The sequence below is a fragment of the Helianthus annuus genome, chromosome 17 (genome assembly GCF_002127325.2).
Source record: "Helianthus annuus cultivar XRQ/B chromosome 17, HanXRQr2.0-SUNRISE, whole genome shotgun sequence".
Taxonomy (NCBI): Eukaryota; Viridiplantae; Streptophyta; class Magnoliopsida; order Asterales; family Asteraceae; genus Helianthus; species Helianthus annuus.
The window spans coordinates 53,025,832-53,052,782 of record NC_035449.2 but is presented as its reverse complement, the minus strand read 5'-3'; the positions used below and the strand labels follow the sequence as shown (position 1 = coordinate 53,052,782).

Genomic DNA, 26,951 nt, shown 5'->3' with positions numbered 1-26,951 from the left:
ATGTTTTTGGTGATTTAGTGTTTTTTTTTTCAAATTATGATTTTATATTACATATAAAGTATACACACAGGTTATTGGATACAAAAAGACAAACACTTCATACTTCATCAAGGTACCCTTGCATGACTATAGTATCTGGAACCATTTACCAATGTATTGTTTAATTGTTCATAAATTTATAGTCTTTTTCCTTTTTGCAGCTTCATGTATATGGAGGTGTAAAAGGGTGGGTACGAGAAAAGTTATTCATTTGGAGATAGACATTTATTTGGCCTATTGGTATTTCCTTTTTTAATTTCTACTTTACTAGTTTTTTTTAAACATATGATGCTTTTGTGTGATTTAATTGATACTATATATAGGCAATATAGATGCAGAGGAAATATTTGAGGAGGTATTGTTTGACAGGATTGGGCAGCAAACTTTAAGGGCTCGGATGTTTTCAACCCGCGCAAAAGATTTAAATTGATTGCGTTTATCAATACTATCGTATAAAGCATTTCACAAGGGTTCCAACCAAATTTAAATAATTGCAACATATTATGCTTATAGTACAACAACTCAATGAAGTTAGTAAAGGGAATTAGTCTTTCTACATGAGTATAAATTGATAAATACAATTAAATTGATAACTTTATAAATTAAGTATTGTTAAATACTTGATAAAGAATTAAATCATTTGACTTAGTTGAACATCATCACCTTCCTCATATTTACATTGCTTTTCCATTTCAAGTTCTCCGTAACCGATTACTTGATTGAATTTTATAATTAAGTCATTATTATTTGGTTTAGTAATTGCTAAACATCATACAAATAAGGTTACAACCTTTTTTGCAATTTTATCAGATAGTTGATGAACATCATATGAAATAAAAATAAAAATAATAATAATAATAATAATAATAATAATAACAATAATAATAATAATAATTAAATATAAAAAACTTAATCAACGTTATTATGAATTTAATTATAACTATAAATGGTTTTAAAACTTAAAAGATGCTAACCAATTAGAAACGAAAATTACTAAAAGGTAATTTCATGGGGTATTATTATCTATAATACCTAATAATTGCAACAATAATGATTAAATAATGAACTTAATTACAGATGGTTTAAAACTCAAAAGAATGCTCTTTGCATCTTACCTCAAGTCTCATGGAATAAGGTTCAAATGATAACCATTGCATAATTAGGAACCACTTTTTAGCCCTTGGATCATATTTTGATGGTTGAGACCTTTAAGTGCAATATCTATATCTCTAAGATGAAGATAATGTATGGTAATGAAGATTTGGAGCAGCAAGAGGTAAAAACAGCCCGAATTTTTCCTTTTATAAATTCGATTCGATTCGTGAGTGTTAATGTGTGTGTTTATATTGATTAGGGTTTCATCAAATGCAATGTGAGGGTTTCCAATCGGTGTTTATACAAATAATATAGAACCCAATTTTTATGTATGTGTATGTAGTGTGTAGTATGGGGTCTTGCTTACCTCATTCAAGGAATAACAATGAAAGACAGGGGTCATTGATTTCGAAAAACTCCGCCCCTTTGTTCGCCTTCTTCCTGATTTTAAGTTACGGTGAGTCAATTTCCTTTTTTCTGATTCTAATCGATTAAGAACTATACGTGATTAACCAACGAATTGTGGTAGATTTTATGTTTCTATTGCAGTATTTGGATTGAATTGACTGTTGCAATTTAATAATCGTCAGTTATAGTTCGTTTTTTGAATATAGAGAAACACTGACTTATTTAAGGTGCTTGATTTGGGTGAATAGTAGCAATATAAACTGCTATTGTAATTTGGTGTGATATTCAATTCAATATCAGCAACCTAATCAAATTGTTCCCTAAACATAGAGTAAATGTGTTCACCAGCAAGGTAATAATATGTACTAATTTTCAATTATAAGAGACTTCTAATAAGGAAATATAGCTATTAGGTTATGTCAAGGTAAGCATAGTTTATAAAGAATATGTTGCAGAATAAAGTTAATACAACATTTTAGTAATAAATAATAAACTGCTTTCTTATCTATAAAAGGGAACAAAACCTGCAATTTGACTTTTAGATGTCAAAACTGAATTTATATGTATATGTGTATGTAGTATAATATATATATTTAACATCTATTTTACACCATCTAAAACAATGAAAAAGAAAAAATAAAAATAAAAAAATTTGAAAACTGTGACGTCTTTTGAAGAGGGTTGAGAAACCACACGTCCATAGAATTGAAGTTTTGTGAGACCACATGTGGTGGGGCGCAAACCTCTCTCAAAGCGTCTTAAAAACGCGGGGGAACACTGTACCCTCGGGCGTTTTGGGCCTTTTTTTGACTGGTAGTGCTACCACAAAGCGCCGAACGAGGAGTGGACTTTGGTCAAAATAACCATGGTCAAACGGCTAACTTTAAAAAAAATCGGTTTTTGTTTTAAAAATCTATACTATATTCGCACTTTCGTACCGTGTCACGCACTATCTATATCAGTCGTCGTTCCAGGAAAAAACAATAACTATTATGCATGTCGTGCATCGCACGGGTGTTCCCCCTAGTAATATGTAATATTTAGTGTTTGGTGTTTTAATGTTTGAATGTGTAGTGTTTTAATGTTTGTTATTTTAGTGTTTGATGTTTTAATGTTCACCATATATAAATTAACATTAATATTAAACATACTTAATATGACAAATAAATTACTTAAACTAAATTACTAAAATACTAAAACTAAACTACTAATACAAACTACAATTGAACTTCTATTACGAGTTATAAAATTTCTAGCTTGGTAACTGTCTTCTATAACATGCTCACCATTTAGTTTTTCTAACTCAATCGTGCATCGGCGGTAAATTTCACTAAATCTTCTTATTGGTTGGGCCATGCTAATGATCTTTGCTTTAAGATATTTACTTTTGTGTTCGGTTAGATCATCCATTTCCTCTTCAAACCTCTCCTTAACCCGAAGCCAAAACCACTCCCAAAGTTATTGCTTGGACCCTCCATACGTAACTCTTCGGTCCTAACATGTACAAAAGCTAGACTCAACGCGTACTCCTCATTGTCACTCGATTATTGAGACATTTTCGTAAATTTGCGGTTTTTGGGATTGTTGAAGTATTTTTGTGTTGGGTAATTAACCAATACACCCCAAAGGTATTTAGGCTACAGGATGTGGTATAAAGCCCCTAGCGGCTTTATCACGCCACCTCAGCGTCACTTCACCGCTACGTCACACAGGGGGCTTTAAAGCCCCTTCCTTTAATTTGTATGCAATGGTTAAAGCCCCCATCATCATTACCTAATTATTATTTTTATTTAAATTATATATATACATTAAACCCATTAAATCTAACCAACCTTTAAATTAATCTCCACCATTAGATCTTGCTAAAACTAAATCCTGACCATTTAAACTCCATTTTTCAACTGCTATTCTGGCAGTTCTGGGCAGTTTGTTTCTCATGGTCGGTTCACCCCCACTATCCTTTTTCTCCTCCTAAATCCTTGCTACTACAACCGCACCTCCTGTACTCTATAGGTTATTTTATAGAACGGCCCCAAACCTTCCATTCTCATTCTCATATTTGCATTCTTCAACTATTCCCCCAAACCCTAAAGCTATTCAAAACACATCCAACTTTACAAGCCACAAGCCACTGGAATAGTTCGATTTCATCAACAATCCATGGGAGCCGTTACCAACAACTGATTGGTAAACCCTTACCTATTTTCTCATCTTCTTCGTTCAGTCTCCAAGAGGTTTCCATTCAATTTCACATTGACATTCTCTATCATCTAACTTTCATCACTGATTCGATGTATTCATTTTTTTTTGTTAGCGAATCACCAGTCACTGCTTGCAGCAATTGACCGTGTCACTTCGCCAGTTTCCACCAATGAATATGTGCCATCTGTACACAATGGATGTGGTGTATGGAGGGACCTCTTCGATGTTGGGGGCATTTTCGAGTTTTACTTCTTTGGGCCGTCCTTTCTTGCTGTGGTCGCCCTACTTGGTGAGTACAATATCTCGTATTTTAATGGTTTTAGTTACTGATATAATAGTTTTTTAGGTTTTATGGAATTCTTAGTTGAAAAGCCTAATACGGATGTTTATGTGTAGAAATTGGTTGTTGAGTCATGTATACATGTATACAACAGGATGATGCTGGATGGTGTGAAACCAGAAAAGGATAGAATGATGGAAACAACTTGAATGCAGAGGATGTTGCAACCCTTAAGTTGGCATGTAAGTAAATTGACCCTTTTTTATTAGATTATATGCGTTTTAAATAATTTTTCTTAATTTGCAATGTTCTTTGAAGATCTCACAACACAAAACATGGGTTACTCATGTTTTTGTAACCAAAGGAACGGGCTATGCTGGTTTTCACGCTACACTACGCCTTCTTAAGGACTCTTATCATGTAACCACAGTGGTATGTCTATGTAATTTATTAATACTATACTGATAATCAGCTTTGATACAAACTAAATTTGTATGATTGTGTTATAGGATAATCGATCTTGTGGAAACATAGGCGATGTTAAAGTTATTCAAGGCATGTTTCCTAAACCTGGGAGACTTCAGTTTATTTATGTTGTTCTAGGAGATGCAAAAGTTGTATCCTACTAAGCATAAAAAATAAATTTTCTTGACATAAGTTTTTTTGGGCATGCACTTGGACAGTTGTGTTGTTTCTTATGGAAGTTTTTAATGCTTGAATTGTCATCAATAGATTTGTTAATTTAGGCTTCAACTTCTTTTTTTGTTTAGGTTTATGGGCGTCCAATAAGACACGGATTGGTTCGATTAATTTTTTATAAGTCCTTTTTGGCGATTAAGGTAACTAATCAAACACTAATTTTTTAACAATTGCTTGAGCATGGCTTTTGGGAATGGCTTTGCCTACTAGTTGTTCGATTAAATTTCTACTAGATATAGCTAACTATCATGTGGTTATAACTTCACAATTTTCTTTTATAGAACAATTGCTCCACTTGAAGATGACGTAGCTCCTTGTGAAATCTTTTGCTGGTTTGTTACTGTGATCGCCAGAAGAAGATCTCAAGTTTTGGCCACACGGGTTCTATATTAGCCTTGCTTCGGGTGAACTTTTTTTGGCCAGGGAGTGTGGCTTCGCGCGCCCTACGGTGCCCTACACCACCCCGTCTTCGTTAATGGGGTGCTATCCTTGGCTTCCGCCAAAGGAATAGCGGGCGTGAGAGGAAGAAATCAAGGGGCCCCACCTTCATCAACAAATCAGATTTTTTTTATTTATCTTTTTTTAATATAATTAAAAGGGGCGTTATTCCACACCGTGTAAATTAGCGATAAAGCCCCTTCCTTATGTGTCGCCTACGTCACTACGTGGCGCTTACGTGGCGTAATAAAGCCCCTGGGGCTTTAAGCCACACCATCTAGCCTTGGCAACATTTTTTTTTTAAATTTTGTAAATAATCTATATTGTTTTGGAGAGGGATTAAAGAAAGAAGACATGATTATTTTAGTTGGTTAAGAATCATGCAAATCATCGCAACTGCGGTCATCTTGGGACTTCTATGGTGGCGATCAGATGTTCATAGCCCAAAAGATATGCAGAATCAGGTATAATTAGTTAATTACATGTAACCTACTCAAAAACAAATTGATGAATCTATACTTTTATTAACAACCAATGGAACTAATGATATATATGTGTATTTGCAGGCAGGATTGCTTTTTTTCATTGCTGTGTTTTGGGCGTTTTTCCCAGTTTTTACAATAATTTTTACATTTCCTCAAGAACGCGCAATGCTGAAAAAGGAGAGAGCTGCTGATATGTACAAGCTCAGTGCGTATTTCATTGCTAGGACAACGAGTGATATCCCGCTAGATCTTATTCTTCCATTGATCTTCCTGTTGATTGTTTATTTCATGGCGGGCCTCCTATTAACCGCTCAAGCGTTTTTCCTAACTATGCTTATAGTCTTTTTGTGCATTGTTGCTGCTCAGCTATGATGCCTAATTTAATATCAGATCACTATAGGTGATCCGTCGGTGAAGTCTTTACCCTGGCCCCTTTTCCAGGGGCCTTTCACTGACGGATTACCAACTGCTCCTAACTTCACTTAAAGTCCTCTGGTTCATAGTGAATTATCATTTTTCTTCTTTAACTGGTTCTATAATAAGCATACACATTACTATAGGGCTTGGACTAGCTATTGGTGCTGCAGTGATGGATTTGAACAAAGCAACAACTATGGCTTATGTAGTTGTAATGGCTTTCATGTTGGCTGGTGGTTTTTTCGTGAAGTTAACACATAGTGTTTGTAATTATTATAACTTCATGATCAGTTTGATTATATTTCTGGAAATCTGAAACACTTACAAGTTTTTGCTACTTTATGTTTTTGTAGGATGTTCCGGTTTTCATATCATGGTTAAGTTATTTGTCATTCAAAAATCACACATACAGACTTATTCTTAAAGTGCAATATTGGCATATAAGTTCTGTAGTTGATGTGATAGAATTAGACAGCGGGTTGAAGGAAGCGGGTGCACTGGCAACCATGGCTATCACCTACCGTATCTTGGCGTACATGTCTTTGCGACAAGCGGCTTAAGATGGATATTTTGATCATCAACAAGAATTGAAGAATATGTAGTATGTATGTGTGTATGTATGTATTTGCAAGGTAAGCATGGAGATACTAAAGAACATGCAAATAAGTAGGTATGGAAGAAGAATATATCATCTTCTTTGAAACTGTGTAGAGGTTTACTTGCTAATTGCTATTGTATGCAATGAGAATTGTAACTATATATTTACTGGCATCCTAAACAATTTTGGAGGACTAAACAAGACTTAAGTTGACGTTAGGGGCCAAAAGGGTTAGAAAAAAAGACGTTGGGGCTCAGATGTTAAAAAATTCCTTTTTAGGCTAAAAGGGTAAAAGTGATATAACCACAGGGGCCAAAATCGTAATTTACTCTTTGTGAGATCTTCTATCTACAGTATGAAATATATAAAAAATAAATTATAAAATGTTGTTATCTTTGTTGTTGTAGTCATCAGTGAACAAAGTACATGTCTACTTTTAAAGTAACCCGTCCACCGGACGGGTATTAAACTAGTTTAAACAGTATTTAATTTTGATATATTAATTTAGAACTCATAATTTAAATAAAAGAAATAAATCGCCAAAATTTAAATAAAAAATACAATGTCATAATTTAAATAAAAAAATACAATGTCACTAAAAAATTACTCGTCGTCTTCGTCGTCTCCTTTTTGTTCACGATAAAACCATAGGTGCTTGGTCAGATCAGCTCGAAGGCTATGTTATGTGTCTCTGTCACGTATCCTCGCTCGGATAACTTCTTTTTATGCGTATGTGAGTACTGGGTTCGTCTGTTGGTTACTTTCATCATAACTTTCTCCACGGATCGCTCTGCCCGAGTCCTCCAATATTATGTTATGCAAGATGATGCACGTATACATGACGTTTCTCATTTTCCTTTTTTCATGTATCCTCGACGGTTGGGTAATGATAAACCATCTCGGTTTTAACACACCGAAAACCCGCTCGATATCTTTTCTTGCTGACTCTTGTTTCTTCTTGTAATACATTCTTTTCTCGTCATCTGGATACGAAAGAGTTTTCATAAACGTCGCCCATTCCGGATAAATACTGTCTGTGAGATAGTACCCATACTTACACTCCATGTCGTTTGCATAGAATGAAGTATTTGGTGCAACACCATCTATGACATCGTCTAAAAGATTCGAAGATTATAAAACTGCGATGTCATTGTTCGCACCGGCTATGCCAAAATACGCATGCCAAATCGATAAATCTTGAGACGCGACCGCTTGTAATATTAGGATAGGACCATCGTGGTCACCACGATGGTGTTACCCTTTCCAAGCGGTTGGACATGTCGCCCACTCCCGGTTCGTGCAATCAAGACTATCCAACATCACAGGAAACCCGTGTACCCGCTGATCAGCCTCGTATAAAAGAGGAATGTCGGCAGTGGTTGGCATCCTCAAATATCGCCTTCTGTAAAGAAAGTTAACACCTAATATAATAGTGTTACTAAACTATAAATAATAAAAAAAATAATAATAACAAATAATAACAATACTTATAATAAAAATACCTTCACAGAAATTTTCAAAACAATCACGACAACTTCTGTCCGACATCCTTAAATATTCATCCTACGCATCACTCGCTGTGCCGTACGCTAGTTGCCTAATTGCGGCAGTTTGTATTCCAGAGAAACCAATTTTCCGACTAGCATTTTCTCTTTATGTGAAAAAAGGGAATTCGGCCGCAAGATCATTACAAATTCTTAAGAAAATACGACGGCTAATACGAAACCGACACTAAAACTGTACATCATCATACAATGGATTTTCACTAAAATAATCATGCATTAAACGTTCATGAGCACCTAACAGATCTCGTTCAAGAGGCGCTTGTCTGGTACGCGATGTAGACGATTGGGCTTCTTCTCGCAAATAATTAATCGCCTCCTGTGTCACTGTGATAAGCATATCGTCAAGAACACCGTCAGAAGAACACCGTCAGATGAAGAGCTGGACGAATCGGATGACATTTTTAAAAATGATTGGAGAATTATGTGTTTTTTTGTGATTGGTGTGTGTTTTAGATTATGATTGGTGTGTGTTTTAGTTTGTGATATGTTTATATATATATAATTAAGAAAACCTTTTTTTATATAAAATTGAACGTTTTCCAACCGTCATATTTGACCAAATGCATCGAACAAGCCAAACTTGGACCGTTAGCACATTGGCGAACAAGGGGTAGTGCCCCCTTTTAACAAGCACGGGGTGGTTGATGGCGCCCCAGGGCGCTAAAGATGTCGATGTGGCGGGGTAGCGCTAAGCCACACCGCATGGCCTTATAATGATTTTGGATGTACAAAAACCGGTTCTGATGGTCAAAAAATTAAATATTGCTTAAAGTACATTTTTTAACGTTAGGAACCAATTTTAATTTTTTTTTTACCGTTGAAACCGGTTCCTACCCGAGTAAAATCAGTTCGGGTCGGAACCAATCTTGATTAAAAATGTTAGAACTGGATACGGCTAATAGGGTATAAACGAGCATGGACCAGTTCCTCCTACTACCGGGTAGAAACTGGAACTGGCCCCGGGTCGGGTATGGTACCGATTTTTTGTGCACCTCTACATTCAACAACTGTTTTTGAAAAAGGGAGGGATGCACGACACCGACATGGAAGGTAGAACATAAGTTGAGAAGGAGAAAAAGGATTTTGGTGTTGAGGCGATAATCAAGATGGGAAATATGACTGGGATGTGAGGCTAAATCATCATGATTTCCTCCAAGTGTAGGGTTTGTGTATGTGACTTTTAATTTTACTCGTTTAACCTTGGTTTTTGGGATTGAATTGTTAACGTGTTTTGATCAGATTTAATTGTGGTTTTACATTTCAACGAGTTAGTTTTGTTTAAATATTAAATTGATAATATTGTGAATATGTTTTGTTTATTGGTTTATGTTTTTACATAATTAAATGGGTGGTTGTGCAAATAAAACCTATTAAGTTCGGTTTCATATCCATTACTTTTTAATAACATACATAGTCACCCTTAATGACTTAATTCCCATGAGGTTACTCGATTAATTGTTGTTTTGCCAAATCAAAAACCCATAGCTGATCATTCTTCTCATAATTGTTTGCAACCAATTAAAGTTCATCTGTTTTCGTAATTATCAATCTAAATGGTCAACTCTAGTTTTCAATACAGTTTTAGAATAAATATTCAAATAAAACAAGTTATACTGACCAGAAACTTCTCATGGATTCGACACACTACTTACTCTAGTTATCTAGCTAGTTTAATTAGGTTTTTTATTGACCTTTTGACATCGATCAACTATTTACTATCTATTGTCTCCTAACCTTAATGTAGGGTGTTGGCGGATTGGCTTTGCTCTGTCCATTTACCGGTGCTTCTTGGTCGTTTATAATTATATATGTATGTATGATATACGTGGCTAGGTCCATTACTTGTCTTTTCATGGCGTTTGTTTAAGTAATGTTTCTAATATTATCATACTTTCTATATGTTAAAAGCATCTGGGTCATCCATCATTTCATGGTAATTGTTCTTGTTTAAGAGCTTTTAGGTTATCTTTCATGATAATGTGTCTTATTTTAAAGAGCATCTTAGCTTTGTCTTTTGCTACATTCCTTCTGTAAGTGTGTTTAGGCCGCTTGTCATTTTGTTACTTTTGTGAGTACATTTAGAGCACTTATCTATTTTGCCACAATAGTCATATGTAAGTGGTCTTAAGCCACTTGTCATTTTAGGTTCATTCAAGTAAAACTCTTCACTGATAACTCCCTTTACGGGCATTATTTCTAAGGGTACTTGGGCCCCTTAGGTTTTTATGTGCCTGCCATTATGTTGGATGCAATCAACTTCGTCCTAGACCTATGGTCGGGCTAGCCTTCTATTTGTTAGGTATGGCAACATGTTTGGATGCTTATTTACATGTTTATTTTATGATTGTCTGGCACGTATTCCTATGTGATCCTTTTAGGTGTGTTTGCCACTATTTAATTGTGTAAATGTATGCGATAATCGTAAAATGAAAAAAGAACATATACGTTTCATTGATTGTTTCAATGGGTCACATTACCCCACCCACCTCGGTATGGTGCATGATTTTTCTCCTTATCGTGTCGTTCCTTATCCGCACCCACAAACCTAAGGGCATAAAGTGTTTTACCACTCTTCCTGCTTGCCGCAACATCCTACACGAGGTCTCGAAAGTGAGGGCAAAGAACCCACTCCTACCATCATGCCATGTCAGCCTTCCATTCCATGGAGAGCGTACTTCTCTCTATCCCCCATCCTAATCGTGTTGTGAAGCTCCAACAAATCCTTAACCAAAAATGCATAAACTTGAGGTATTTGACACCACAAGCTAATAGCTTGCCATAAAACCGAAGCAACCAAACACGCAACAAAAATATGATCCTAAGTCTATGTACCTGCATCAGAAAGAATACAACTAGAAGACTCGACTAGAATATTCCTACTGCTCAAGGCATCTAACGAAGGATTAATCTTGATATATGAATGAGTAATTAAGAGGGTGTTTGGGGTTGAGTTTTGAAGGAGATTTTTAGATTATTGAGTTTTGAAATCGTAAATAATCAGTTTTGAGTGTTTGGGTAAAAAAAAATTAAAAAAATTTGATTATTTGCGTTTAGAAAGTTACAAAATGCAGTTTTCCAAAAGTAGCTCCCCCTCAACTACAAGAAAACGCAGTTTTCCAAAAATTGATTATTTACGTTTAGAAAAGGATTTTCACTTGTTTATTTTTTTTAAATATATATTTTCCAAACACTCAAATCAAATAGTTGATTATCTGATTATTGTGATATCAAGCAACATAATCAAATCCAAACACTATCTTTCAACATCACGATTTGTTACAGTTAATTATCTGATTCTGATTACTCAAAACGCATAATCTATTTTCAAAACTCAACCCCAAACACCCTCTAAATAGTTAGAGATAATTGTTATGTTTATCTAGTTAGTTTTTTAATTTGGTAAATTAAGTATTAGAGTTGGAATAGGTTTAGGATAGCTTGTTTAGTAAGTAATTAGTTTAGTATAAATAGATAGGTTAAGTTATGTAATTCTCTGGATCTGATGCTTTCATTGATAAATAAATAAACGAGTTGAACGAGTTTGTTCAATCTCGTGTTTTTGTATTTGATCAAGAGCCTAATTTTGAACATCCAATGTGAAAAAAGGGTTCATTTCCGACCTTCATGCGAAAATGTTACACTTGGAAACCATTTACACCATTCCTTGACGTATAAATGGCTAGCATCGATCTCTTTACTCAACAATATTTTTATCGACCCCATTGTAATGCATTCTGAAGAATCCCCAATCTATTTCCGTGAGTTCATATTATTGGACCAAGTCACCGTTCCCAGCTAGTCATAACACCTATTATGTTAGGGTGAACGGAGTAGGGGCGGTAACCCACTCGGTGCCGAACCCAACTCCACCGTCAACCTTTTTACCGAGCAAATGTTACCAAAATGGGGGGCATTTTCGGTGAGTGGTCACCGATTCGGTGAGGGGAAGGGAAGGGGGAGAGAGATGGGTGTGTGATGGGGTCCATTCCTTCTCAACCAATCACATATTTTTCCTTTTTTTTAAATAATTTACCTAAACCCCATTAGGTAAACCACCGCCAACGTTTTTGAGTACTAGGTAAACAAATTAGATGACTACAAGAAAACTGGGTTTTTAGTACGCGTAAAAGCGTCCTAAAATGCTATTTTATAGGACCTTTCATTTGATAGGACCAACGATAAAAGCGTTTCATGTAAAGGGGTCGTAATAAGTCCCAGAACTAAAAAAGCGTCCTAACATCTCAAATAAGATTATGAAACCAATTTTATGGTCGCATAATATGTCTTTGAACAACCAAAATAGTGTCCTAATAAAAACATATTAGGACACTTTTACAATATTCTAACATGTGCTTACATACTTTTAATCTTTTGATACATTTACAAGCGTCCTTAGAAATTAATTGATAGGACCCTTATGTTGTTACATTATAGCTAATTTAGTACCAAGAAAAGAGTCCTAATATACCAAATAAGATTATGAAACCAATTTTATGGTCACATAATATGTCTATAGACAACTTAAATAGTGTCCTAAAAAGAACATATTAGGACACTTTTACAATGTTCTAATATGTGATTACCTACTTTTAATCTTTTGATACACATACAAGCGTCCTTAAAAATTAATTTATAGGACCCTTATGATGTAACGTTATAGCTACTTTAATATCAAGAAAATGGTTCTAATATCTCAAATAAGATTGTAAAACCAATTTTATAAACAGACCATCAACATATAACATCCTAATAGTTATTGTATAACATCAACTAATGAAAGAAATAAAAATTCATTATATTTCAAATAAGCATGTTCATAACAAAAACACTAACCATAATAAGTTATAACATTATCTAACGTAAAATCTTAACATTTAACAATGAAATTAAAAGCAATTAAAGAAATAATAAGAAGCATAAAATCTTGAGTCATCATACGTCCTCAATCCTCATGGACTACCTACAAATAAACCATCCATGTATAAGCATTAAGTTCCATGATATTAAAATTATTTGTATCACATGTTTAACAAATACATACCGAGATGAATGGATAGGGCCATGCGATGGATGCACCAATACAATCTTGAATTGTAGAAAATAAACCATATGGTCTTACCAAGTTTTCATCTTTTTTATTGGTACTTAAACGTTTACCTCACACCATTCTGGTCCAATCTCTGTACCACCAACTAGTTCATTTGGGTCCAAGCTCTGGACTCTTCCTCTTGCTACAGTCTCGGTAGAGTTTAGAATGCTTTTGAGGAAAACTTCATCTCCGACCTAGATTTTGGTTTAGAAACCCGTCTGTTACACGGGTGATCAATGTAAAATATTAATAATATATAAACCGTAAGTATATACTACATTTTTATGAATGAAAGTAAACATAACATTATATAAAATAAACGGAATTATAATTGATAAACGAAGAAAAAAAACAATGAGATCTATTAAAAAATATAACACGTGAAATTAGATTAAATTTGAAGATATAAACGTTAAATTAGAATACAATTTGAACATATAAACATTAGAATGAAAATTTAGATAAATAACACACCAATTTTTTATTAGCAAGTATGGTAGTCTCTACCCATGGCATTATAGCCTAGTGGTATCTTGGGGGTGGGATAAGACTTATGACCATTAGGTCATGGGTTCGATTCCCACAAAGGGGGTTTTCCCAAGATTTATTGGGTTTCCTCCTGAATTGGTGTATAGGCAATTAGGTATCATTGCTTAGTGGAGATGGATATGATCGGGTGGTTCTGCTGGTGACACACTGATACTCCAGTGGTCCGTCAGTGATCCAAATTTGCCGTTCAAAAAAAAAGTATGGTAGTCTCTAGAATAGACTTAAAGTTCACAAACCGGAAACCATATTCTAAACCAACATAGTTGTTATACCTTGTAACGGTTGTTTTGTCATTAAACAACAATTTATGTTCACTATCCTCAAGTTTGTATTTGTTTTCATTCGCAGCTAAGGTTGGCTTATGAATCAGTAAACATTGTTTCCTTTAACAAATGTTCATACTTAGAAGAATTTTTCCCTAAAACAATAGCTTCCAGTTTGGTACCGTTCAAGACATACGAGTTTATAGATTATAGAGTTAGAAATAATGTAATAAATAACTTTAAATAAGTAAACAAACCTTATAATCCATAATGATCATATGGTAAGAAAAGACTTTTGCCGGATACTTTAACATTGGTCTAGTCCAAAGTCTTTTGATTCGAACTTTAATCCTGGAATCAATCTTCAAAACACCCAAGTCCTTCAACAAAGTTATTGCTTGTGAATCCATAACCGGTTTATCCGCTGATGATAATCTTGACAAAGGAGTAATTAGATAAATGCATTAATATTTCTTATTCTATATAATCACAAACATCAACATACAACTAATCAGTTGCAATATTATTTTGCCTCATAAACAACAAAATAATAGGGGATGGAGAGCACAAACTTTGGGTCCACCCCATACTTAAACTTGGTCAAACATCTATAAGTACATAAAGCACTATGTGGATTTTCAGGCATATTCTAAGCCAAAGTAGTGGTTGTACAAATTCAGTTATTGGTTTCTATAATCTGTATCTCAAATTTGTTGGTGTCTATTCAAGAAGAGGTATATACATATAAAAATTTTCAAAAATTCTTTTTCTAGTGTATCGCTATATATATATATAAAATAGCGGTCGTTATTTGTCACTATTCGCTATGTAGCATATAGGTCCCTTGTCGCTATTCGCTATTAACAACTATGGTCACAGTGTCATATCCAGACTCAACATTCTTTTTCCATTCAACCCACATTTTTAATCTGCAAAACCATTCACAATTAAAGTTAAAATTATCTTAATCAGTAACCGTAATCCACAACTAAACTTGTAAATCAAAACATCCAGCTATGAATATGGTCACTGTTAAATCAAGAATTTATTAAACTCAAATGTAATCCCTCATATTTAAATCCCCAGTCACAAATTTGATTTAAGCCCTAGTTCTCTAAAAACTCAAATGTGAATACTCAAGTAACCGATCGGACATAAAAAACCATAAATCTCAAATCACTGAGAATCCAAATAAAACTCATATAGCAAAGATTAAAATATCCAATGGAATAAAGTGGGAGGAAATATCAATACTCAAAATAAACCCAATAAACTATACCTTTCTACAAGCGCTTTACAACTCGAATCAAGCAGAAAAAATTGTGATTTTTGAAAGTGACGATGATGAATTTGACAGAAAATGAATTATTGTCGGCAATTGAATGGAGTAGAAGAGGAAAGGTTGGATGGCGCCATAGAATTAGGGTTCCTGATCTAGGAGGAAGAACGACATTAATGAATATGTAAAACAAAGGGATTACTAATTTAAAAAATCGGGTCATTCAAATCAGGGCCCAAAGCAACGCGTGTTGCTCCATTTAAGAAAACGGGCATTAGGCGGGAAATTAACATTTCTGATTAGGGCTGTAAACGAGTCGAGCCGAGTCGAGTCAGGATGGGGTCGAGCTCAAGCTCAAAATTAATTCAGGCGGCTAAACATGGCTTGAGTTTTACGTCGGAGTTAAACGAGCCAATGAGCCGAGCCGAGCTTAGCTCGAGCTGAGATTGCCCCCTCTACTTATAAGGCCCAATACATATCACACTCATAAGAACGTAAAAGTTACGATATTAAAATTGTCCATAACCTTTTTTTGCTTCTAAACATCATCAATGTAACTAGGGGTGTTAATGAGTGTAGTCAATGAGCTCGTCTCGTTTAATTTGTAGAGAGTTCGATCTCGGCTAGTTTCGATATTTATTTCTAAAGCTCGAGCTCGGCTCGTGAGTGGTTTTCCAAGATCGGGCTCGGCTTGTTTATTATTTATTAATCGAAACCGGCCACCACCACCCACCGGCCACCACCTCTCACCACCGCCTCATACCACCACCACCACCATCGCCGGCCACCATCATTGTCGGCCACCAACACCGGCCACCACCACCGCCGGCCACCACCACCCCCACCACTCACATTCACCTCTCACCACCACCACCACCGTCGGCCACCACCACTACTCACAACCACCACCAGCCACCACCACTACTCACCACCACCACCACCACAACCATTGTCGGCCACCAACACAGGCCACCACCACCGCCGGCCGCCACCACCGGTCGCCACCACCGGCCACCACCACTACTCACCACCACCACTACTCACCACCACTACTCACCACCACCACCACTCACCGGCCACCACCACTACTCACCACCACCACCAGCACTCACCGGCCACCACCACCACTCACCAACCACCACCACCTCTCACCACCACCACCACCACTCACCGGCCACCACCGCCGCCGGCCACCATCACCACCACCACTCACCATCACCTCTCACCACCACCACCACCACCACCCCCACTACCACCGCCGGCCACCACCAATACTCACCACCACCAGCGACCGCCACCACTACTCACCACCACCACCACTCACCACCACCATTCACCGGCCACCACCACCACCGCTCACCGGCTACCACCACCTCTCACCACCACCACTTCTCACCAGCACCACTACCACCACCACTCACCGGCCACCACCATTACTCACCACCACCACCACCACCACTACCACCGGCCACCACCACTCACCGCCCACCACCACCACCACCACTACTCACCGCCCACCACCACTCACCGGCCACCACCACCACTCACCACCACCTCTCACCACCACCACCACTAGTCACCACCACCAGTCACCACCACCACTCACCGGCCATCATTAAGCGAGTCAATAACCTAGTGTTATTATAAAACTCTAGCGAATAAACGTCCTATAAAACTTATGTTTTACGACTCAAATATCAAGTGTCCTATTACGGTGTATTATAATAACACCCTAATGATTAAGCGCCCTATAAAGGCTAAAGTTATAAGACCCTAGTGTCAAGTGTCCTATTAAGTTATGTTATAATAGAACTCTAGCGAATAAGCGTCCTATAAAACTGATGTTTTATGACTCAAATATCAGGTGTCCTATTACAGTGTATTATAATAACACCATAAAGATTAAGCATCCTATAAAGGTTAAATTTATAAGGCCCAAATGTCAAGTGTCTTTTTAAGTTATATTATAATAAAACTCTAGCGAATAAGCGTCCTATAAAACTAATGTTTTATGACTCAAATATCAAGTGTCCTATTACAGTGTATTATAATAACAACCCAATGATTAAGCGTCTTGTAAGTTTAAAGTTATAAGACCCAAGTGTTAAGTGTCCTATTAAGTTAAGTTCTAATATGACTTCGACTAGAAAGGGTCCTATAACACTGAACATTTATGACTTAACTACCACGTGTCCTATTATGTTATGTTATAATAGGACCCCGGATGATCAAGTGTCCTAATACAGTACCACATAATGGGACACTAACAATTAAATGTCTTATAAAGTACTTTATTAGGATCTACATTTTAAGTGTTCTATTAAATTATATGATAATAGGACCTTAAAAAATCATCCATCCTATTAAATAGTTTTTTAGGACACCCGTTTAGTAGAGTGTATTATAAAAGGACCCCAAAAGTTCATTAGTCCTATTAAATAGTTTTTTAGGACCCTCTTTTACAAGCGTCCCACATAAAAGGTCCTAAAAAGCCATTTTTGTTGTAGTGAAGTGTGTTTAGGCCGCTTGTCATTTTGTTACTTTTGTGAGTACATTTAGAGCACTTATCTATTTTGCCACAATAGTCATATGTAAGTGGTCTTAAGCCACTTGTCATTTTAGGTTCATTCAAGTAAAACTCTTCACTGATAACTCCCTTTACGGGCATTATTTCTAAGGGTACTTGGGCCCCTTAGGTTTTTATGTGCCTGCCATTATGTTGGATGCAATCAACTTCGTCCTAGACCTATGGTCGGGCTAGCCTTCTATTTGTTAGGTATGGCAACATGTTTGGATGCTTATTTACATGTTTATTTTATGATTGTCTGGCACGTATTCCTATGTGATCCTTTTAGGTGTGTTTGCCACTATTTAATTGTGTAAATGTATGCGATAATCGTAAAATGAAAAAAGAACATATACGTTTCATTGATTGTTTCAATGGGTCACATTACCCCACCCACCTCGGTATGGTGCATGATTTTTCTCCTTATCGTGTCGTTCCTTATCCGCACCCACAAACCTAAGGGCATAAAGTGTTTTACCACTCTTCCTGCTTGCCGCAACATCCTACACGAGGTCTCGAAAGTGAGGGCAAAGAACCCACTCCTACCATCATGCCATGTCAGCCTTCCATTCCATGGAGAGCGTACTTCTCTCTATCCCCCATCCTAATCGTGTTGTGAAGCTCCAACAAATCCTTAACCAAAAATGCATAAACTTGAGGTATTTGACACCACAAGCTAATAGCTTGCCATAAAACCGAAGCAACCAAACACGCAACAAAAATATGATCCTAAGTCTATGTACCTGCATCAGAAAGAATACAACTAGAAGACTCGACTAGAATATTCCTACTGCTCAAGGCATCTAACGAAGGATTAATCTTGATATATGAATGAGTAATTAAGAGGGTGTTTGGGGTTGAGTTTTGAAGGAGATTTTTAGATTATTGAGTTTTGAAATCGTAAATAATCAGTTTTGAGTGTTTGGGTAAAAAAAAATTAAAAAAATTTGATTATTTGCGTTTAGAAAGTTACAAAATGCAGTTTTCCAAAAGTAGCTCCCCCTCAACTACAAGAAAACGCAGTTTTCCAAAAATTGATTATTTACGTTTAGAAAAGGATTTTCACTTGTTTATTTTTTTTAAATATATATTTTCCAAACACTCAAATCAAATAGTTGATTATCTGATTATTGTGATATCAAGCAACATAATCAAATCCAAACACTATCTTTCAACATCACGATTTGTTACAGTTAATTATCTGATTCTGATTACTCAAAACGCATAATCTATTTTCAAAACTCAACCCCAAACACCCTCTAAATAGTTAGAGATAATTGTTATGTTTATCTAGTTAGTTTTTTAATTTGGTAAATTAAGTATTAGAGTTGGAATAGGTTTAGGATAGCTTGTTTAGTAAGTAATTAGTTTAGTATAAATAGATAGGTTAAGTTATGTAATTCTCTGGATCTGATGCTTTCATTGATAAATAAATAAACGAGTTGAACGAGTTTGTTCAATCTCGTGTTTTTGTATTTGATCAAGAGCCTAATTTTGAACATCCAATGTGAAAAAAGGGTTCATTTCCGACCTTCATGCGAAAATGTTACACTTGGAAACCATTTACACCATTCCTTGACGTATAAATGGCTAGCATCGATCTCTTTACTCAACAATATTTTTATCGACCCCATTGTAATGCATTCTGAAGAATCCCCAATCTATTTCCGTGAGTTCATATTATTGGACCAAGTCACCGTTCCCAGCTAGTCATAACACCTATTATGTTAGGGTGAACGGAGTAGGGGCGGTAACCCACTCGGTGCCGAACCCAACTCCACCGTCAACCTTTTTACCGAGCAAATGTTACCAAAATGGGGGGCATTTTCGGTGAGTGGTCACCGATTCGGTGAGGGGAAGGGAAGGGGGAGAGAGATGGGTGTGTGATGGGGTCCATTCCTTCTCAACCAATCACATATTTTTCCTTTTTTTTAAATAATTTACCTAAACCCCATTAGGTAAACCACCGCCAACGTTTTTGAGTACTAGGTAAACAAATTAGATGACTTGACATGACGCTATATGATTGAGTGAATTGAAAGTTTACCTATTTGGAATAGATAACCACTCCCCTCACCCTTACTTAATTTAAGAAAATAAATTATGTTTTTAACACCACATTATCCTATGTTTTTTATTGGCCATAGGATACTTAGGGATCCAAAATTCTAAATGATAGGATTGGATGTTTTGACTTGGAGATCCAAATTGGCAATTGTCACTAACAATGTTCTTCAATAAAATCAACTGACATAACGACTTATCATCAATAAATTGTCGCCCCAAACATGGCTTCAAGTAATTGGCAAACACAATAAGTCATTTCATGGAGACACATCAAACAAATATGTACAAAAAGCATCTTGCGTGCTCGTTTTCCAATTTTATATTATCAAAACCTACTCCATTAAATAATTTTATTCATATTTTAATTAGTTATTTGATCAAATCAATATCCAAACATGAAAATCCTCTAAATGACGTATTTGTTTATCATAAAATATAAGAATCATACATTACATTTTTTGCTTCAAAGGAAACCACTAAAACACTAAAATTTAAACAAGATTTCACTTGATGGGGAATGTCCTGAATTACTTTCGTTTCCCTTTTTTGTTGGTGAATAATTATGGAGAAAAAACATATTAAAATTCACTGAAATCAATATTTTTTTAGCATAATTCGTTTTTTTTTTATTTCAATCATACTTGTCAAGTTACATCAAAAAAAAGGTAGACGAGCAACAAGCTAAGCCGCCATCCTTTTCTGAATCGCAAATCCTAATCTACTAAAGACAAAACCTGCCCCCCGAGACTGAATAATTGCTGTGGATGACCCATTAGACACTGGTCAGGAAGGGATAGCTTCCAGTGCCAGGGAACCAAATGTGTGAAAGGCAAAAGGGACAAAAGCATGCTAGTTCTCTTCACAAGCTTTAGCGTGCTTATCTAGTTTCTTCGATTCTATCTTTCTTGTTGCTTGTCCAGCTACAAACTGGTTTTCCCTTAAACCAACCAGAGAGGAAACCCCCCGTGAGGTCCACACAAGCATGTTTCCCCTAGCCCAGCCAAAGACGAGCAGATCCACTGGTCACAGAGTAGATCTCCCTTCCACAGGGTCCATGAGGAAATTCAAATTCTTAGCCGAAATTACAGTTCTTCTCAGGATGTCCCACAAAATATCGCGTACCTAGTCATGCCGATATTTGAACCCAAAGAGCTCTTTACAATGCACTGCGTGCTCCCCGTATTTATCCATACAAGCTTTCCGGCATATCGGGAAGTTTCATCTTCTGGGTACATAGGAATTATCAGCTGGTATTTAAGGATGGCTTTGTACTCTACTGCAAACATGCCTTGTCCTAGCCCCTCAATCGAGGTAACGGTCAAAAATCCTGAGCATGGGAACCCTTCAGGCACTCAAGCACCGCCTTCTAGTGAGATGACAAATCAAAAACTTCTCCCAAGCTCTGAGCGATTTTGCTAAACAGAGCATACGCTAAAGTTTTTTGTGGCTTCAAGGGGGCAGTGTCCTTGTTAGAGAAACCGCCAAAGTCAAAGTCTGGGAGAGAGACATTTAAGCGTTCGAGCGCCTGCTGATAGTCCGGGTCGAGCCCGACAACCACACTGTTTCGAAGGATATAATCATGTAGTTCCCAAAACTGGGCTCTGGATACCACAAAGGCATAAACCCCAACATCTTGAGCTAAGAGGGGGCCTAAACCACCTAAACGCATTATCAGAGATGACAAACGACATTGGAGGTCACCAAAGAAGGGGCCACCACCCACAAATATGTCTTCTATGGCCTCCCGGAGGCCATCATCGAACTGAGATACCACATCCACCATCAAATGGGGTTGATAAGTCCGCAGCCCAAATAGTATCTTAGCAACCCCTATGCACGACCTTAGCAGAAGGAGCTCACATTAGGGGAACCCTAAGGCAGGGCAAGAGTTTCATGAGTTCAACCGCCCCCGAGGCCCGCCCTGCCAACTCTCCAATAAAGTTAGGGTCATGGCTAACAGCTCCACCAAGGAGCTTAACTGTAGGTCCACTCGGTGGATCAAGTTTACCTACTTCCTTGTTATCTAAACACACCCACAAGTGCGGAATCCAAGTGGGTATGCAACCAAGCCAAAGAACACAAATACACGAAGAGATTCAACGTTTAAAGCTTCAAATGTATATTGATTCAGCAGAGTTTTAGTACAATGTTTGAACAAGAAAATCTCACAAAACTCTTTGATGTGCTCTCTTGTCTTTCTGTGTTACAAATGCTGTTTAAATTGGTGAACATGTCTCCAACCCTACGAATAACATACTGGGCCCAATGATAAGCCCAAGAAAGACCTAAACTCATGAAATACATGGTATTTCGTCCAGCACCTGTGAACAACTTAAGACTACCAAAGATGGTTCTTCTTGGTTGCATGGATTTGCTTTTCATGCATGTTCTTCGTTGGCATCTTCACCGAAAAACCAAGGCCCACAAATCTTAGGCCCATTATATACTTCGGATGACCTTTGAGACAAGCATGGAAGATTTATTTGATTTCATGATTGCATGTATTTACTTAAAGGTCATGACATCATCATGGTGATGTCATGCTGATGTCATGGTGATGACGGTTCGCGGCTCTTCATGCTTCGTGTGTCGATCTCTGGGGCGCACGACGGAGGAATGTCGTGACGTCGGTCTTGAGCCGAACCGAACCGAGCCACATCCACACAAAACTGTATCAACAAACTCCCCCTTGGATGTTGCTGGTGAACGTTCGCTCTTCATGCTATAGGATCTTCAAAGTCTTCACATTTCACAAACAAGGAGTGTATCAACAAACTCCCCCTTGAATGATGCTCATGAATCTTTTGATCTTCAATACTTCAGAGCCTTTTGGTGTTGATGAGTGGTCCACTGCAACTCAATTATCTTGATGCTCTGACTGCATTCATGTCGTGTCTTCATTCCGAAGCTTGTCATCTAACACGTTCTCTTCGCCTTTAGCTGGTTTGAATGCCACATCTGCACATACAACAGAGCTAAATGCGTAATGAGAACAACCGCTTGTAATATAGTTAAAATAAACAAACGACACACATGAGACCAACTCTCAATCAAACACCGACCGACAACAGTCTGAAGTTTAAAAATTGATCAATTTTAGATTTTTAACTTTTAAAACTTGTTAACTTCGACTGTTTATGAAGATGTAATTGTTTTCTAGCTTACAATCAGGATTTTAGGTAGGATAGACTCAAGTTCCAACATCGGGCAATCAAAAATAAAATAGAAATAAAATATTTTTGGTTTTTATAAAGTTTATATTAAAATACACCTAAAATCTTTTTGGTATTTTTGAATATTTCAAATGTAAAGACAAAAAGCACTAAATAAATATATATAGAGATGCAGAAACAGAGAAATGTAAATAAATATTTACAGACATTCTTTTTGCGAGTTTCGAGGGTAAGAGAATCATATCAGTGAACAGTCATACCAGAACACTCTTGTTGTTCAATTAGTTAATATTAAGATAAGCATCCTATAATGATTATCGGTATTGTTGTCCACTTAAGCTCAACTTACCAGATGTACTCACAATTAGGGGATACGTTAAGGTATGATTTATACTTACCAACCTGTGTTCATCCACTCACGACACATTCCCGTATTAAGGTATGCACGAGAGTTCATCTTACTGGTGAGTATACCATTTATCATCTGTTTGCAACGTATATGATGTGAGATACTCACTTATTCGAGGATGAATACAAGCCCTATGTGATAAAATCACTTATTAATGAGGAACTTGATATTCGATGCATGCAAGGCACGAGGGCAAGTCCGTGAACAGGTTAGTACCATCGTACCGACAAAGAGACGAACTTGTCTCTCGAATGATAAATGTGATTTAGAATCACTTATTCGAGGGTGAATGTGATATTTTATCACTTATTGAAGGTTGTATGCACCATGTATTATATACATGTATGTATGATATTTACACGTATGTATGGTATCATGGAAGTTATAGACTTGCGTCTCCGTTGTTTTCGGTAAAAGAAACAACCATGGTACCCAGATGATAAACAACATAAAGACCACATATCTCAGAACCTCGGCAATCTATCAAACGAAATTTCGGTACCAAGACCATATGCCAATGAGCGGTTCCCACAAAGTCTTCAGTCGATTTAGGTTTATATCACCCTGCACACTGTAAAATGATTGTGAGCCTACCGATACATCTTATATAGAGTTGTTTATCGTTTTTCATTTTAAGTTCAAAGAGGTTTTGACAGACCACTGATGTACTATCATTTTCTCTTTTTTCCAGGAAACTCATTTTTGTTTTTCTATTGTTTTTGTATTTTTCAGATTTGGATTTACTCCCCCTAAAATTCAAAAAGTAAATTTAAACTTTGAAAAACATCTTTTTGGATTTTCTAATGAAAAATATTCACAAGAACGATTTCCCGATTTGGATTAACTCATGTTTTACCTCGATGCCTTTTACCAAAATTAATTTAATCAAAAATGATTTATCAAATTTTGGAAAAATCAGTTGGCATGTCGGTAATCGGTGTGGACCAAAACAACATTGACGAGTTTCATATTGAAACGATCACGTGTGAGGTGATATTCGAGATCAACGTGTCTGGTCAAAGAGTGTTGTATGAGATGTTAGTAAAACATAAAGCAGCTTAAATATCGACAAGGATAGGAGAGATTAAAAATTCGAAACCGTAATCCTGCAACTACTTCGTGCATTGGCAGGAATCTAAGTGCTTTCCCAAACTGGATATCCACCCGATGTGGATTTCAAGATCAATTTTGCAGCTACTTCAATGAACTGAGAATTCTCTTCACAGCAACAAGATCAGAAACCTTTGGGTCCGGCTGGTAAGTGGCAAATGGAGCATGTGGGAAAGCTTGTACACATCATCATTGGTCGGTCCATACATGATGTCTTCCACATGCTTTTGCACCAGCAAATGTCTTCGTCTTTCTCCTTTAGAAGTAGTGTGCGGTTATTCAATCCATGCCAAGGTATCCGCACACCCAGTTGGTTTGATCAACAAACACATTTTCTTCAATCACACCGTGGTGAAATGTACACTGAACTTTCATCTAGCAAGGCTGAACCTTCTTGTGAAAAGTATAACCCTTGAATCTTTGAAACATCTCAAACATGCAGCAGGCGCGTACACTTCATTTGAATCTATCCTCTTGGCCCGATCAAAGCCTTCAACAATCAAACTTTGGTACGTTTTTCATTTTGTCGAAGTTTTCAAATTCTTTCATTGTCATTCAATCACCAAACATTTTTGTCTTCTTTTCCTTTTTCTCTCCATCAAAGGTAACAACTTCTCCTTGATTGAGCAATATGTTTCGGAGCCTTATGTTGCCGATCTTGTGCATGGACGCTCCACTATCAACAATCCTAAGACAATTAATAGTTCCTCCTGGAACATCCTGCACACTCACTCAGAGATTAGTTGGAGAGGGGGACCCAAGCCTTCATAGACTTCGGTCGTCCTTCATCATCGTGGATTGTGACTTCCATTTCCCGATGATTCGGAGTTGATGTAGCTCCCCATGAAACAGTTACCGATTTTGGTTTCCAAATACGTTTCTGTTTTTTGTTTTTAACATCTGATTTAATATACTGTGTTTGGATAACCTCTTGTTTCAAAGCCTTTTCAACTTCTTTTCTTTGTTTCTTTTTCTGTTTCATTTCTCGTTGTTTTACAAGACGAGGGTCCTGTTTTGGTGAAACAGATCTTGTATGCTAATTGTTACATCGGGGGGCATCAACTTTTCCTTTTCCTTTCGTGAGATCTGGACGGTTTATGACAATGTGCCTATACTCACCACATTTAAAACATGATCTCCGCTCAACAAACCTCGGAGTATCATAATCGTAAGAACTTGATGATGAGCTTCATGATCTTGAGGTACTTGGTCCTACATCACAACAGTTTGCATGTTGTGTGTAGTTGTTTCGACTGTTTCTTTTCAAAATTTGACGTTGTATAACAAAATCCGTGTTGGATTTGTTTTCAAAAGATTCAATTTTATCAGTCCCTTGAGATTTCAGAAGTTCACCTTCTAAACCTTCTTCTTGTTTTGGCTTTGCTTGCCTTTTCCCTTTGCTTGCTTAGCGTGATTTTGCTTTCGTTGATTGTTTTGTGGTTGCAACTTTTGATTCCCATATTTGTTTCTAACTTTGGATTTTGGGATAGGAGTACACTGAGTTACTACAACTCCTGGGCTCACCTTTCCCAAAAACTTACTAGTAGAATCCTCAAAAACATTATCAATCAAGGATTAATTGACATTTTTGATTGGGAAATGTTTATCTAAATATATTTTATCAAAACCAATCAACGTGTAAAGCAAGTTCACGCTCTCATAACTCTCAGCAGAAGATTTAATTGGTTTGACTGCAGCAGTCATAAACGGTTTTGCAGGTGGATCACAAAGAATGTGATTTTTGAGAGGTATGTTTTCCTCTTTTGTTACCGTTTCTGACTGTTCAGGTTTGTCCTCATCTGACTTGTCATCCGAACTATCATAATCCTCAATAATGGGAGGACTTTGATCAGTAACAAATGATGAATTTTGTCTTTTCAGATTCCTCTGAGGAAATGTCTGGTTTGAACCCTAATCCTGCTGCAAACTCTTCGGGATTAAGAGGTACAGATGGTTCATAGTGTGTCATTTCCTCCTCGTCAGGCAATTTGGTATAATTGTATCTCAAAGGCGGTGGATACGATTTATAACCAATGCACTTGACATCCCCTTTTAGTTTTTGAACTTCTATGATGTGATCTAGCACATATCGGGAGTTAGAATATCTCTCCAACTTGAGCTTGATGGCATCATGCTCGCATTTGGCAATGGCTAACACCTTTTTTGTTTCCTCAATAATATTAATATAGTTATTAATACCCGTTTGTTTGTTCAAAACTG

At 36.8% G+C, this 26,951-nt stretch overlaps 1 protein-coding gene and 1 long non-coding RNA gene across 4 annotated transcripts; one reads left to right on the top strand and one right to left on the bottom strand.

The window, feature by feature from the left end:
- Positions 1–3,937: 3,937 nt before the first annotated feature.
- On the top strand, positions 3,938–6,623 carry LOC110924194 (ABC transporter G family member 22-like). Its single transcript, XM_035986217.1, has 8 exons — positions 3,938–4,033; positions 4,343–4,456; positions 4,534–4,641; positions 4,795–4,863; positions 5,488–5,625; positions 5,728–6,011; positions 6,205–6,325; positions 6,417–6,623. Exons 1-8 carry the CDS (start codon positions 3,938–3,940, stop codon positions 6,621–6,623), a joined length of 1,137 nt encoding a protein of 378 aa, XP_035842110.1.
- A 6,420-nt stretch (positions 6,624–13,043) lies between these two features.
- LOC110921791 lies at positions 13,044–15,573 on the bottom strand. Of its 3 annotated transcripts, none has more exons than XR_002582605.2 (4): positions 15,407–15,573; positions 14,385–14,562; positions 13,268–13,533; positions 13,044–13,186 (listed from the first exon to the last, which is right to left on the bottom strand). It is a non-coding gene; the product is annotated as an uncharacterized LOC110921791 (long non-coding RNA). The 3 variants fall into 3 exon arrangements; XR_004887040.1 differs by having other exon boundaries at positions 13,268–13,509; XR_004887039.1 differs by having other exon boundaries at positions 14,385–14,551.
- Positions 15,574–26,951: the final 11,378 nt, after the last annotated feature.